Raw genomic sequence first — 14,532 nt, forward strand, 5'->3', positions numbered from 1 at the left:
GTTTTCCAACAGCACTGTGAAAAAGAAAAGGCCTCCTCCAAGGACCTGAAGCACACTCATGGAAAAGGTGAACCAAATAGACCTGCCAGGAGGCTTTCAGAGTCTTTGCATTCAGTAGATGACAACAAGACTGAATCAAAAGTAGAGAGAGAATATAAGCGACGGACATCCACACCTGTTGTAGTAGAAGGAGCTCAGGAAGAAACAGATACCAGAGATGGAAAAAAGCAACCTGATCGCTCAGAAATTAATGTGGAAGAAACTCAGAAGCAGAAAAGCACCCTTAAAAATGAAAAGTATCAAAAGAAAGATGATCCTGAAACACACGGGAAAGGCCTACCTAAAAAAGAGGCAAAGTCTGCTAAGGAGAGACCTGAGAAAGAGAAAGCTCAATCAGAAGAAAAATCGTCATCAAAACACAAACACAAAAGTGACAGTGTCCATAAAATGGGTGAGGAGACTGAACCTCACTCTTCTGAGAAGAGTGAAGCAGAGGAAGGTGTTCGGAAGCAAAGTCAACAAACAAAACTTTCTTCAGATGATAAAACTGAACGTAAGAGTAAACACAGGAATGAAAGGAAATTGTCGGTATTGGGTAGAGATGGGAAGCCGGTGTCTGAATACACTATAAAAACAGATGAGCATGCACGTAAAGATAACAAAAAGGACAAGCACCTGTCATCTGAAAAAACCAAGGCAGAGCACAAATCAAGAAGGTCAAGCGACTCTAAACTTCAGAAAGATGTTCTAAGCTCCAAGCAACACAGTGTAACCTTGCAGAGAAGAAGTGAGAGCTGTTCTGAAGATAAGTGTGAGACAGACTCCACTAATGCTGACAGCAGCTCAAAGCCAGAAGAGCTTCTGCATAAGGAGAGGCGACGGACAAAGAGTTTGTTGGAAGAGAAGCTTGTGTTAAAGTCTAAATCAAAAGGTCAAGGCAAACAAATAAAAGTTGCTGAAACAGAATCACAGGAAGGTGTCACAAAACAGGTGACAACTCCAAAGCCTGATAAGGAGAAGAACACAGACGACAACGACACAGAACGGCAGCGCAAGTCCAAACTTGAAGACAGAACTTGTGAAGAAGCTGTCGCTGAACCTGCATTAGAGAGTGCTATGCCTTCAGCACATAGTTCACAAAAGGACTCTGGGCACAGAGCTAAGGTAGCATCAGTTAAGGAGAAGCATAAGACGGATAAAGACTCAACCTCCTCCAAACTTGAGAGGAGGATCTCAGATGGTCACAGAAGCAGAAGCCTAAAGCACAGTAATAAAGACGTGAAAAGGAAAGAAGAAAATAAGCCAGATGACAAGAATGGTAAAGAAGTTGACAGCAGTCATGAAAAGGGCAGAGGGAATGGCCCAGTCACAGAAAAAAAACTAAGTAGAAGGCTGTGTGAAAACCGAAGAGGAAGCACGTCACAGGAAATGGCCAAGGAGGATAAGTTAGCAGCGAACTTGTCAGGCACTGCCAGTAGTTCCTCTCTGCAGAGACCCAAAAAAAGCACAGAAACCGCATTGATCCCTGAACAAGAGCCAATGGAAATTGATTCTGAGGCAGCTGTTGAAAATGTGTCTGAACTTTCTAAAACCGAGGACCTCAGTAGTAATAGTTCTCAGCAAGACACTGACTTTGAAAATGTTACAAAACATAAAGCTGCTGCTGGAGTTTTAAAAGATGAGTTAAGAACTTCTATGGTCGATTCAAAACCAGCAGCAGCTGTGACCTGTAAATCAGGGCGTGGACTAACAATAACGAGCAATTCTGAAAAGCATGCTGACCATAAAAGCACCTTGACCAAGAAAGTGCATAGCCAAAGTACTACATCAAAAGCAACTCCTAGGGAGAGGGAGCCAGTTCAGCGAGGAGCCCAGGAAATAAGTGTAGACTCTGAAGTGAGTCGGAAAGTGCTTTCTAGGGCCCTATCAGAAAATGAGAAGGGACAGAAGAATTTGAAAGGCGTGTCCAAAACCACTGAAGAATGTGGCACGCACAGAAACGCTTCTCTTGAATTCTCTACAGACTCAGACCTCTTGTCATCCTTAGGCTCTGTGAGTGTTGTTCCTCAGAAAGAATCTCGTGATTCAAGTACAATTACTGTAGTTGACAGAGAAGCCATTTCAGAAGGTGGCAAAGCCAGTACCTCCCTTGTAAATCATTCTGATATTCCTAACCAAAATTTGGCTGTTAAGAAGTCAGAAATCCTTAAGACAAATGGCAGCAAAGAAGGTAATGATGGCTTCACAGTAGATATACTAGGAAAAGCAAATGGCAGTGGCAAAAGGCACCTTTCTGAAGATAGCCAGGCCATGTTGCTATGCAGTAAAGAAGGCAAAGTAAGCATACCTCTTGCTGGCAAGCCAAGTGGCGTGATTGGGGAAAATAAGAGCATTAGCAAACAAAGGAGCCTGATGGGCACAGCCAAGAAAGAGAGTGATCTGCATGTAGATCCTGATGTAAAGCAAGACAGTGCAGCAGGCGAGCATGTCGTAGACCTGACTACAAGAAAGGAGGCTGAAACAATCAGACGTAAGCATAATAAAGATCCAGATGAGAGTAAAAAAATACCAACGGATATTGAAAGGAAGACTGAAAACAGTGAAGTAGACACCAGTGCTAGGCGTGATTCTGCCCCTGTGCCACAGCAAAGGCATGGGAAAATGGAGAGGGGGGCAGCTGGATCTGGTAGACGAGACAAATCCTTTATTGCTACTAGTACTGAAGGGACGGACAAAGGCATCATGTTAAACACAATCAAGGCTGGAGATGCCACTACCACCTCATCAGAAACAGGAGAGAAGGGGGTGGCCTTACCTTGCACCAGTATTGAGGCAGACGAAGGCTTCATTATGGGTGCATGCCCTAGAAACAATCCCCTCCAGGTTGGGGCAGAAGCCAGTGAATGCACTGTTTTTGCTGCAGCTGAAGAGGGAAAAGGTGTTGTCACAGAAGGATTTGCTGAAAGTGAGATTTTGCTTACAAGCTCCAAGGAAGGAGAAAGTGGAGAATGTACTGCGGCTGAGTCAGAAGACAGAGCAGCAGGTCCCTTGACTGCTCATACAGTTCAAGCTGAAACCAATGTGAACAGTATTACAACAGAGGAGAAAGATGATGCAGTAACCAGTGCAGGCTCTGAGGAAAAGTGTGGTGGTTCTTCATGTGCAGTCGAGGGGACGGCTACTTTTATTGGTGAAGTTGAAAGTGATGGAGCCGTTACAAGTGCTGGAACAGAAATAAGAGCAGGATCTGTGAGCAGTGAAGATGTTGATGGGTCCCAAGAAAATAGGATACAAGTTGGTCCTAAAAAAGAAACAGAAGGCACTGTGACATGTACTGGAGCCAAAGGAAGAAGTGACAGCTTTGTGTTCTGCTTGGTAACTGGAGTAGGAACCCAGGAACAGCGTGTAGTTAGAGGTGCAGATGTGGTCCAAGAAAATGATGATAAATCCCTAGAGGCAAGCGCTAACCAAGAAGGAGATGGTTCTGGAACTGATGGTACAGAAGGTGAGAGTGCAGTCACCAGCACAGGCATTACTGAAGAGGATGGGGAGGCATCAGCAAATTGCACAGGCTCAGAAGACAACACAGAAGGGTGTGCCATTAGTTCTGAAACAGAAGAAAATGCAGAGAGTGCCATGGACAGCACAGAAGCCAAAGACATGACTAATACACCTTTGGTGGCTGCTGGTCCCTGTGATGATGAAGGCATTGTGACCAGCACAGGTGCAAAAGAAGAAGATGAGGAGGACGAAGGTGTCGTGACTAGTACTGGAAGAGGAAATGAAACTGGACATGCTTCAGCATGCACAGGGATAGAAGAAAGTGAGGGAATGTTGGTTTGTGAGAGTGGAGAGGGGGGTGGTCCGATTGGCCCTACTATGGACCACGTGGATGCTGAGGCTGGGGCAGCAGCTATGAATACAAATGATAGTAATGTTGATAGTATGAGTGGTGCTGAGAAGGAAGTCAAAGACACTGACATCTGCTCCAGTGCCAAAGGGATTGTGGAAAGCAGTGTAACCAGTGCCTTTGCAGGAAACAGTGACAGGCCGCCAGTTCTAGAGGGTAGTGAGAATCCTATGGCTAGTGCAACTTCTCACCACAGTGATAGTCAGCTTACCAGGAAAGAAACAGTAGAAGATACAACTATTTCCACTGGCTTGGTGAGGGGCAGTGATGATGTTCTTCTGTCTGGTGCAGTTCCAGAATATGAAGTTGGCCACATGTCACCCAGGGAAAATGAAGAGTGTGATGGCCTTATGGCTTCTACAGCCAGTTGTGATGTTTCCAACAAGGACAGCTTAGCTGGGAGTAAAAGTCAGGGCAATGGCTTGGTGATTTCTACCAGTACAAATGATTGCACCCCTCCGGTAAGTGCGGTTATAGATGTGAGAGGAGGGCATTCGTGTACTCTGAGCACTGAAGAAAATAGGAATGATGCTAGAGTACACATGGAAGGATTTGAGGCTCCTATGCCCAGCGCAATTTCAGATGAGAAGAGCCAGCTCACTGCTAGCAGAAGTGAAGAAAAGGACGAGTGTGCCATGATTTCCACGAGCATAGGGGAAGAATTCGAAGTTCCCATTTCTAGCGCTGTTACCATCACATGTGCTGAAAGGCAGCAGCCAGTTGCAGCAGTTGAGGAAAGCACTACAGGTCCAGCCTTGGTAAGCACTGAGGACTTTGAGATACCTATGCCCAGTGCTCCCACTGAAGCTGAAAGTCCCCTCGCTTCAACCAGCAAGGAAGAGAAGGATGAATGTGCTCTCATTTCAACCAGCATAGCAGAAGAGTGTGAAGCCTCTGCCTCTGGTGTAAGTAGAAATGCACCATCTGACGGGAATGCAGTCATCTCAACAAGTTCAGTGGAAGACTGTGAAGGCTCTGTGTCCAGTGCTGTCCCTCAGGAGTCCGTCCGTCCCTCAGTTGTACCAGTAGAGGAGACAGGTGACACTGCCATGATTTCTACAAGCACCTCTGAAGGACGTGAAGCAGTCATGGTTGGTACTATCCCTACAGATGAAGACCAGGCCAGCACTGTGAGAGGGGAAGATTTGAGTGATGCTGCCATTATTTCCACCAGCACAGCAGAGTGCGTGCTGACATGCACTAGCCTAAGCAGACATGAAGAGAGTCAGCAGGCCTCTACACACAGCCCAAGAGGGAATGGTGGACGCTTACTTACAAAGCAAAGTAAGTGTGAACTACCCATGCCCAGCCTCATGACTGAGAGTAATTGTAAGTGCCCTGGGCCATTCACGACGGGCAAAGGAGTAGGGCCTTTAATGGCAGTAAGCACCAGGGGGGAGCATGACAGACTGCCAGTCTGTGAACCCTCAGCAGGACAAAGCCAGCCAGGCACTGCTTTGTGCATAGGAGAGGAAGAAAGTCATGGCATGGACTGCCCTGGTCAAGACCTCAATGCCAAAGAAAGGAATACATTGCTGAGCTGTGTTCAGAGGGAGAGCAAAAGTGTAGAGGCAGAGGCCGCAGGGGAAAGTAGCACAGTCAGTGGTATAGTGAGAAAGGACTCAGAGAGGAATGCAAACTCACTGTCTGAGACAAACTGTCTGAGACGACCAGAACAGAAGTCTGCTGAGGACTCCTCTGGCAGTATTCACTGTCTGGCAGCAGTAAATACTGGTGCTAAAACTGATAGCATGCTGCCCATCACAGATGCTGCATCGGAATGTCCTTCTGACCAGCAGGAACCTGAGAACAACTTGAAAGCTACCACCAAATGTATTACGGGTCAAGAGTCAAAAATGCCTTCATCCCACACAGCAGCCCTTCCATCTGTCTGCCGTGTAGCTCCATCTGCTCCAAAACGGGAGGGGGGCCTGCCTGCAAAAAGTGACCACAGTGGCACATGGACTAGTGAAGGGTCTGCTGAGAAAATGGGACATGTTGCTGGTGCAAGGCAGTCATACCACAGGGAAGGAAACCTTGATGTCACTATTCCTCCTGAGGATAATGGGTGTGGCATAGGTGAGAGTCTATTTATAATTGTTTATTCTAACAGGTGACTTGAGAGCAAATCCTGTGTCTTAAACATTAAAACTAGACCCATTGCTCCTGGGTCAGTAGAGAAGAGGCAGGAGGCTAAGGGGAGGCACCTAAACATGTTGGTTTTCATGAGTGGCAAGTTTCTGAGCTTCATCCGTCCATCTTCAGATTTAGTTGGTTAGTTGAGGATTGAACCCAAACCTCTCACATACTGTACAGCTGAGCTACGTACATTTCTAGCTCCTATTTTTATGAACTGAGTTGGCGATTCAAGTAAGATGCATTAATTTCCAGTTTAGAGCATTTGGAAGGGGCAGGGGAGACACATGCTCCTTCTTCAAATGTCCTGTTCTTGTGGAAATCAGTACTGTCTTTCAGAGGTGTAGTGCAGTTATTACACTGTCTGGTTTCGGGTGGTGTGTACAGTTACTACTATGCTAGGCTAGGGGTGCAGATAATCAATGAGGGGAAGACAGCTATGAATTCTGCCACAGTGATTCAAATATGACAAGAGTTTAGGGTGAAGTGAAGAACAGCATATTCTACAAACTCAGTTTCTGACTTAGAATTGAAGGAGCCAGTAGACTTTGATTCATCTCTATTTTAGCTTTATAAACTATGGCATCCTTAACATTTAAAGAGGAACCAACTTTACTTCAGAAAGCTGCGGCTAGTAGATTTAGCCCTGTTAAACAGCATTAACAAATGCCCTAAGGAGTCTTCTCCATGGAAAAACACACCAATTGGTTGTCTAGCACTAAATAGCCCAGAAAATACACATAATACATACTGAGCAGGTCATGTTTACGGGTGTATGTGTGTGTGTGTGTGTGTGTGTGTGTGTACCCACAGGCGGGTCGCCACTAACTCCAGTTCCAGAGGATCTGACATCCTTGCAGAGATGTATATGCAGGCAGAACAATGTATATAGATATAAATAAATATTTTAAAGCAAAAAATTAGGAAGAAAAGTATTCTAAAGGTTGAAATGAATAACTTTTACCATTATTACACTTAGCCTAGAATGAATTGAATACTCCAATGATTTATGTGAGTCAGTTATACTACATTCGTTTATTACTCTGTCCCCTGAAGAGCAAATAGAGGCCTTTTAACAAGAAAAACCACAGGATCTTGAGGAAATGAAGGCTCTTGCTTTTCTTTATCAGCTTCTGTGTAAGACAGGTGAGGGAAATAAGCCACAGCTACAAAGTGGTAAAATTGCTACCTGACAAGATCCCATTGTCTCTGCATCTGCCTGGCAGGTTTTAATTCTGTGTTCAGTTTCACTGTGTCAAAAGCAAAGTGAGTCTACCATACATCACCTTTTTGGTCAGGTATTTATAAATCTCAAGGTTCAGAATGTTGCTTATATATTTTTAGAGACATTTAATGGAACTGACTATAGAACGATACTAGGAAGTAAGATAAATCCACAAATAATATATTTTATCTCTTTTTCTGGGCAGCTTACCTTTTTATGCAAACACGAAGGAATTCCATTCCCCACAGATGAGCAAATGGCCACTGCCTTTTTCCAGCCCCTTTCCCCCACAGTGTACTTCTTTTTGCTGCATTTTTGCTCACAGTGAAGTAAGTCAGCAGGCCCAGGTGGCTCTGACTACCAGATAACATGCCGTTTCTTTTCTGTGTGAGATGTATTTTTGCATTCAATTTTTTTAAATTATGTTAATTCTTTGAGTTTCATTAGGCAATGAAGAGTCACCACCAAAGGGTATAGAAGGATCGGAACTGTCGGCCAACTTAACAACTGAGGTAAGACCAGACACGTGGTGTTTTCACTGTGTGGGGTGAAAAGCTAAGAACTTAGGAATCTTAGTGAAAAATACTGTTGTCACTTCCATCTCCTCAAGGCAGACATGGAGCCTCCTTCAGTTTCTCTGTCACCCATGTTTAATTTGCTGTCAACAAAACATGAGTCCATGACTTTCTGTTCCCATAGCTACCACCCACGCCTCAGTGACGTTTGTGGCTTCCCATTAGACCTGGACTTCTGCTATCACCCTTCCTATGGTTTATGTTACCATGCCCAGTGTCTTTAAACATAGAAATTGGGTCTTGTCATAGGTCTGCTTAACTTTTCCATGGTTTTATGGTTTGAATAAAATTGTTGTTAATTTCGACAGATCTGTACTATACACAGTGTAGACTCTTGGTTCCTGTTTCTAGACTGACTCCTCAGTCCTGCCAACAGTGGAGGAGCTGGCAGTGAATGGGGGTTACTAACAATGCAAAGGGAGCTTACCCCAAGAGAGCATTAAACAGGCAGCAAGGAGAGTTTGCAAAATGACATTGGTGCAGAATCCTAAAGTAGAGTTGAAGTTATTGAAAGAAAAGAAAACCTAGGCAGAAAGAGAAAGGATGAAAGCTATTGTGGTGCTCCAAGCTCCCACTGTAAAACTGCATTCTGGCTAAGGAGTGGCCTAATCAGGGAGGAGCACATGTATTGTGCTACGCTAGAGAGTTTCAACCTTTCGCAGTAAGAGAAGCATTGCTGGGTGGAATATGAGGTTGGACTGATTTTTCCTGTTTTGTTTTTAAATGTTGACATGTTCATTCTTCAGTTCATGGGAAACATTTTTAAATTCCTTCTGGATGCTGAGGGAGGAGGTCTTTAATTCACCACAGTTGACAGCTAGCCTCATCTCGCTTATTTTTGTGGTGCTTTGGATTTTCATAGATATCTGTGAGTTCAGAGGAAGATACAAATCATGGAGTTGTAGCAGCACCCGAGAACCCGTGTGTTGGAAGGCCGAGTGGGGCAGGTAGGCTGCCTCTAGCAGTCATTCACACTGTCTGTTGTTCACACTGTCTGTCTCTGCATTGAATTTTATCTTTCATTGCAGCTTAAAGGTGGTTGATAGTTTAGAGAAAACACTGACAGACTATGAATTTGCCTCTTACTTTTTAAAATAGTTCAGAGAAAATACATTTTTCTATTTTTTTGTTGTTAAAGATTTATTTAAAATTTTGTTTATTTGCGTGGGTGGGTGGGTATGCACATGAGCGTTTGCAGGTGACCTGGGAAGCCAGAGCTGTCAGATGTCCTGCATCTGGAGTTAGAAGCAGTTGTGAGTCACTTTGTATGTGCACTGGGAGCTGAACTTTGATCTTCTGCAAGAGCAGCACACCCTCATAACTGCTGAACGCTCTCCCTTGAGCCCCGTATTCTTTCATTTTGTACATACCCCCTTTCCCCTCCTGTTTTACATAGGGTTATTGTTTAAATCTGACATCTCCAAATAGTCATGGTAAAAGGAAAACTGTCTAGGTTTCATTCCCTGTGTGCTTCTTCCTGCCCTTGCTGCCCTCCCAGGGCTCCTGCAGCCTGTTTGCAACAACCAGCCGTGTGCCCCAAGCCCTCGCATGCTGGCTTCGGCCCTAGTAACAGTATGGAACCACTCTGAGCTTGCCTTACCTTTTCCATCTACAGCATTCTCTGTTGTCAGCCATAAAGCTTTAAAGAGAAGTCTCGGAATTAGAAAGGATTAGGGCAATAGCTTTCAAATGTTTTAGTTTCAAGACAGTTATGAAGGACTCCAGGGTCAAAATATTGTCAGTTTGAAGAGTTTGAATGTAGAATGTCTCCACAGACTTACAAACTTGAGCATTTGGTCTCTAGATGGTAGTGCTGTTTGGAAAGGTTAGAGAGCCTGTAGGAGGCGGAGCCTCACTGGAGGAAAGGGTTTAGATAGCCTAGCTGTTCTTCATTCTCTGCTTCCTGACTGTGGAAGCAGTGTGCCCACCGCTTTGTGTTCTGCCATCATGCCTTCCCTGCCACAGTGGACTGTGCACCTCTGGAATTGTAAGCCAGAGTACAGTTTCTAACTTCTGTCAGCATGCTTCATCCCAAAAGTGAGAACGTAACTAAAACATACATTAAGACTACTAAAATGTTATCTGCTTTATGAGTTCATGACTGTGTTAGGGAGTTTTCAATTGACCCTGCATCTGCCATGTTCGCAGTTAACTAAAAGGGTCCCAAACTCCAATATGGCTGAAAGTATAATTCAATTCAGCAGTAAGTATGGCACTTGCCTAGCATGTGGGAAGCTCTTGGTTTCAGTCACCAACACCACCGCCAGCAAAAAAATCTCCAGACAAAATTCACTATACATCTATGCTATACTTTGTTCTTATATCATGGTTTTTAAAAAGAAAGGAAGAAAAGAAAAGAATGAAAAGAGCATCCGAGGAGGTGAAAGCAGAAAGGAGGAACTCCTTCGGGCCCCGCCTGTCTAAGAGCCATTAGGATAAGGAAGCAAGAATGAGAAAAAGTATAGCAATGGGAAACTATTTTCTTCTCAGCCATACATTAAGAAGAAAAGGACTGCTCTGTCAGGGTATAGCTCAATGGTCAATTGTGCCATATCATATAGAAGGCCCTAAGTTCAATCTTCAGTCCCGTAGTGGGAGAAGTTACTAGAAACTTTTGAGGTTTTAACTCTTTCCTCTCTCCCTTGCTCCCTGTCCCCCTCACCCCCTTTCTCCAATGTTAAATATCATACAAGAAGTGGTACAGCCAACAACATGAAACCCTCCAAAGACTACCTGAAAGGAAATGTGTAGCTCCCAGAGATGAGATGCGGCAAGGCATGATCAAGGAGCATCTGATGCAGACACAGCCAGTAAAACCTGGATCTCAGCTCTTCCACTCATCCTCCTATAGATCCGATTCCTCAAGCATAATCTTGAGAAAAATGCCTTTGTACATTTGTAACTTGTTCAGAAGCCTGAGGAGTATATTAAACCAAATGCTCTATTTCTGGTATTGAATAGTGTTGCATACCAGAGTCTGGGTTCCTGCAGAAGATGCTAGGATGGCAGTCATAATATCTGCTGTAGATAGCACTTCTAAATTATTTCTCCAACAAAACATTATACTAGGTGCTATGAGAACCAACATATATGCCATGAGTAAGGTGCAGGAAAAGCAGATCATTCAGATTCAAAGAATACTACATATAAATCCAAATTATGACTGCTATCTGGGACGTTGGCAGAAGGGGCATAACTGAGGGCCTTTCTGGACAAACACATCTGAAATGACCTCAGGAGCCTTCTACACAGAAATTCACAGTCCTCAAGACTACACAAAGATGCCAAGTCACTCATTCCGGAGTTAAATAATCCAAAATATGAATCCATTGGTTAAATGAGTATGGGTCTTTAAATACTGTATAATGTTCACTGTCAAGGAGATGTTTGTGCGTTCTCAGTCTTTGGTTCCCATATCTACTTTTAGACTGTTTTACTGTGTTTAGGTACAATTCAATAAGAGATCTATTTACATAGAAGGAGGCTGTTTAAAAGAAAAATGTATATTCTGTCATTGTTGAGGAGAAACAGTAGGCTTGTTACTTCAAGTTCCAAAGAATATAAACAGACCATTGCTGTGAGGGGAAAGGATCTAACCTTTCATCTGTTGGCATTATTTTTAAGTGAGCCAGTGTTAACTGCAGCTTAGCAGATAACATTTAAGATCTTTTTCCTTTTCCTTAGCTACAGATCATTGAAATGGTTAAATCACTGCAGTGACTTAATGGGCTGCAGACATTATTGTAAAAATCCAAGCTGTTTTTCTGGTAATACGCAGAACACAGGTTGTAAAAAATGATTGGTCAGAGTTTTACGATTCACAAAAATAGAGGTCACTTGAGGTTGTCTTGTTCAACTCCTCTGCTCTGGAAAGCTTTAAATGTGTTGTTCTACATTTCAAACAGTGTTGTTTCCTTCTGTCTCATGTTTTTGCACAGCTGAACTACAGATGGAAGCTTTATTGATGAGTGAGTCACTAAATGTAAGTAGTTGTAATAGCTTGGCTTTTGATGGTGGGTTTTTTCTCCCCCCATTTAAAGATGAGTAGAGAAGAAGTAACTAGTGTATGGGGAGTTGTGTACAGGAGGCTGTGTGGAAGCAAGCTCTCCACTCAAGTTCAGCAGCTTTTACTTGACCTTTTCCACAGTCACCTTCACCCCCTAACAAAGAACTCTGAGCTTTCGGTTTTTATTATAATAGAATTGCAAATTCAATTGTAATATCTTAGATTTTAATGTTGATGTAGACAAAATAATTTGAGAGTTAGACTTCATGTTAGAAGACTTGTCTAAATAAACTGAACTGGAATTACTATAAACACTTTTCCCCAGGTATGGTTTTCATAATTGCTTTGAGTCCTTGAAAGTTTTGTTTCTGTGTTGCCTCAGTGTATCTATAGGGAACCTAACACCAGGAGTGAACATTTTTATAAAATGCTCACAGATCTACATTAGCCATGCTTTCCTGTCTCCTGGAAGAAATGGGAGAGCTCTCCTACTGCCAGGCACTCTAGGGTCAGGGTCCTTAGCTCAATTTATTGAACCACCCAGTTCTGTGCCTAGACATTCACAGAGTACGCTGAAAAGAAAGAGAAATAGTGCACTTTTGCCCTCTAAGTTGAAACCCACTCCACCAGACCAAGTATGCAAGACCATTACTGCAAGTCCCCAGTGGAGTACAACCTCCAGCGGTCATGAGGAATGTAAAATGTTGTAGGACAGAAGACTTTATAGTTTAAAGTATGGTTGCCAAATAGATAATTTTCTGACAAAAATACTTAAGAGTTTTATTATTTTTTTTTTTTTTTTTTTTTTTTGGGGGTGTTCTAACTTCTTGAAACAGAGTCTTGCTACATAAGCCGTTGCTTTATATGTGGACCATCTGACCTTAGCCTTACAGCAGTCCTTCTGCCTCAGCCTCCCCAGTGGTAGGATTGCAGGTGTGTGGACTACACCAAGCTTGAGTTTTTATAAAGAGAACTTGTAAGAGTTCTTTGAGTGAAAGAAAACTCTCAAACATGAACTTTTTTTCTTATTTTGCTTTTTCCAAAATCATTTTAAAGACAAGGAGAATAAACACTGAATCATGATAACTTAATAGGTTAGAATTTTTTTCACAATGCAGGCTTTCTTACCCTTGAGCTTCTGGGTCAAGTGAAGAGAACATGCCCCCTAGTCCTGACAGCATTGTTGCAAACAGCCAAGTGCACACATGCCTTTTACCTGCCTTTAAGTTTAAGTGAGACTATCCAGAAACCACCCTTTTATTGTGTATTTAGGTTGAAAATTCAGAATCAAGAATTAATGAAGAAATTCACTATGACTCTCGAAACAAAGAAGGTAAGTTAATGAATCCTACCATTGTAACTTTAGTGTTCATTATATTTACTATTTCTTGAGAGTCTTCATGTACTATATTCCTCTTACTTCACAGATGTTCTTATGTAGTTTATGTAATTCAATCAAATGAACATTAACCATTGCATTTGGAGTTAGGGAAATAGCTGAGCGAGATTGAGTACTTTGGCTATACAGCTAAGTGGTATTTGACCTTCCCTAACTACAGGGACTTTGCCAGCAGCAGCCTCACAGTGGGTTCAATCCGATGTTGGCCCAAACTGCAGTCTCATGTGATTTGTATGGTAGAGATATGTTAGCTTCACAGGCTCAGTGAGATACGAGATCAGGCTGTCACATTCGTAGGAGTCAGCCCTTGATGCGCATCACCTCTGAAGGTCACGAGCTCCAAAAAAAGAATTCTGTTCTCATCCAGTATGTGAAGTTTCGTTGGTTTCTGCTAATTTAGTTGATAATGTAAGTCAAGATTGAAAAAGATTATATATCATATACTCAGTTCTAATATATGACATCATATTTTAGACAATAGCAAAACAGTGCCAATGATTGATAGACACGTATGTGCCTATCACCTCATTCATCATACCTTCAAACTCAGCATATTTGTCTCACTCATTTGTTAAAATGTTACAAATGTAGTGAGTCCCCATAACAGGGCTACCTTGTCACAGTCTCTTTCTCTTTCACCTCATCCAAAAGGAACCACTATTCTGTATTAACCTAGGCATATGTAGCATATGTTGCCTTGTTTAGGTGAATGGTGACCACATTTTACAAACCATTTCTACAGTAGTTGCCTATTTTGCAGTATGTTCTGAGGTTCTGTCCTCTTTATTTTATAGTCCAGGTACTCCATTGTAATGCCAGTTAGTATTACATTGTATAATACGGCACAGTTATTCTCTTTCTTATGTGTGAATATTGCAACCTTTTTACAACTTTTTCTAATTATAGAGTACTATTTTGCATGTCCCTGTTCCTCAAAAACATGAGCAGTGTCCTGTGTCTCCAGATGTGCTTGGTTACATGTGCATGCTGAATGCTAGTTTATCTTGGTTACAAGCACATTGTCTGCATGCTGAATGCTAGTTTATCTTGGTTACAAGCACATCGTCTGCATGCTGAATGCTAGTTTATCTGCAGGTGGCATACTTGTCACCTCACACTCGCATTGTGCCTGACCTCATTAGGCTGCGATGCTTGCTGACCTGATGGCTGTGGTGCAGTACGTCATGGGGATTCCCTGGACACCTAAGACTGTTTGGCTACAAAGCTGAAGGAAGAAGGTCTTAAACTCTGCTGTGTAAAATTGAGTTTTGTAGCACTGAT

General features: G+C 42.8%; 1 protein-coding gene across 6 annotated transcripts in view; it reads left to right on the plus strand.

Annotated features, from left to right (window-relative positions):
* Nucleotides 1-14,532, plus strand: part of Bod1l1 (biorientation of chromosomes in cell division 1 like 1) — a 55,129-nt gene that overhangs the window by 22,069 nt on the left and 18,528 nt on the right. For 2 of the 6 annotated variants that reach the window (XM_032917057.1, XM_032917059.1), the window contains exons 10-14: nucleotides 13-5,989; nucleotides 7,710-7,783; nucleotides 8,709-8,793; nucleotides 11,785-11,828; nucleotides 13,125-13,185. In XM_032917057.1, coding sequence (XP_032772948.1) covers nucleotides 13-5,989; nucleotides 7,710-7,783; nucleotides 8,709-8,793; nucleotides 11,785-11,828; nucleotides 13,125-13,185 — 6,241 coding nt within the window. The remainder of the gene's footprint in view (nucleotides 1-12; nucleotides 5,990-7,709; nucleotides 7,784-8,708; nucleotides 8,794-11,784; nucleotides 11,829-13,124; nucleotides 13,186-14,532) is intronic. The other 4 variants (XM_032917058.1, XM_032917060.1, XM_032917061.1 and 1 more) reach the window with 3 other exon arrangements.

This window comes from Rattus rattus, chromosome 11 (assembly GCF_011064425.1).
Source record: "Rattus rattus isolate New Zealand chromosome 11, Rrattus_CSIRO_v1, whole genome shotgun sequence".
Classification (NCBI taxonomy): domain Eukaryota; kingdom Metazoa; phylum Chordata; class Mammalia; order Rodentia; family Muridae; genus Rattus; species Rattus rattus.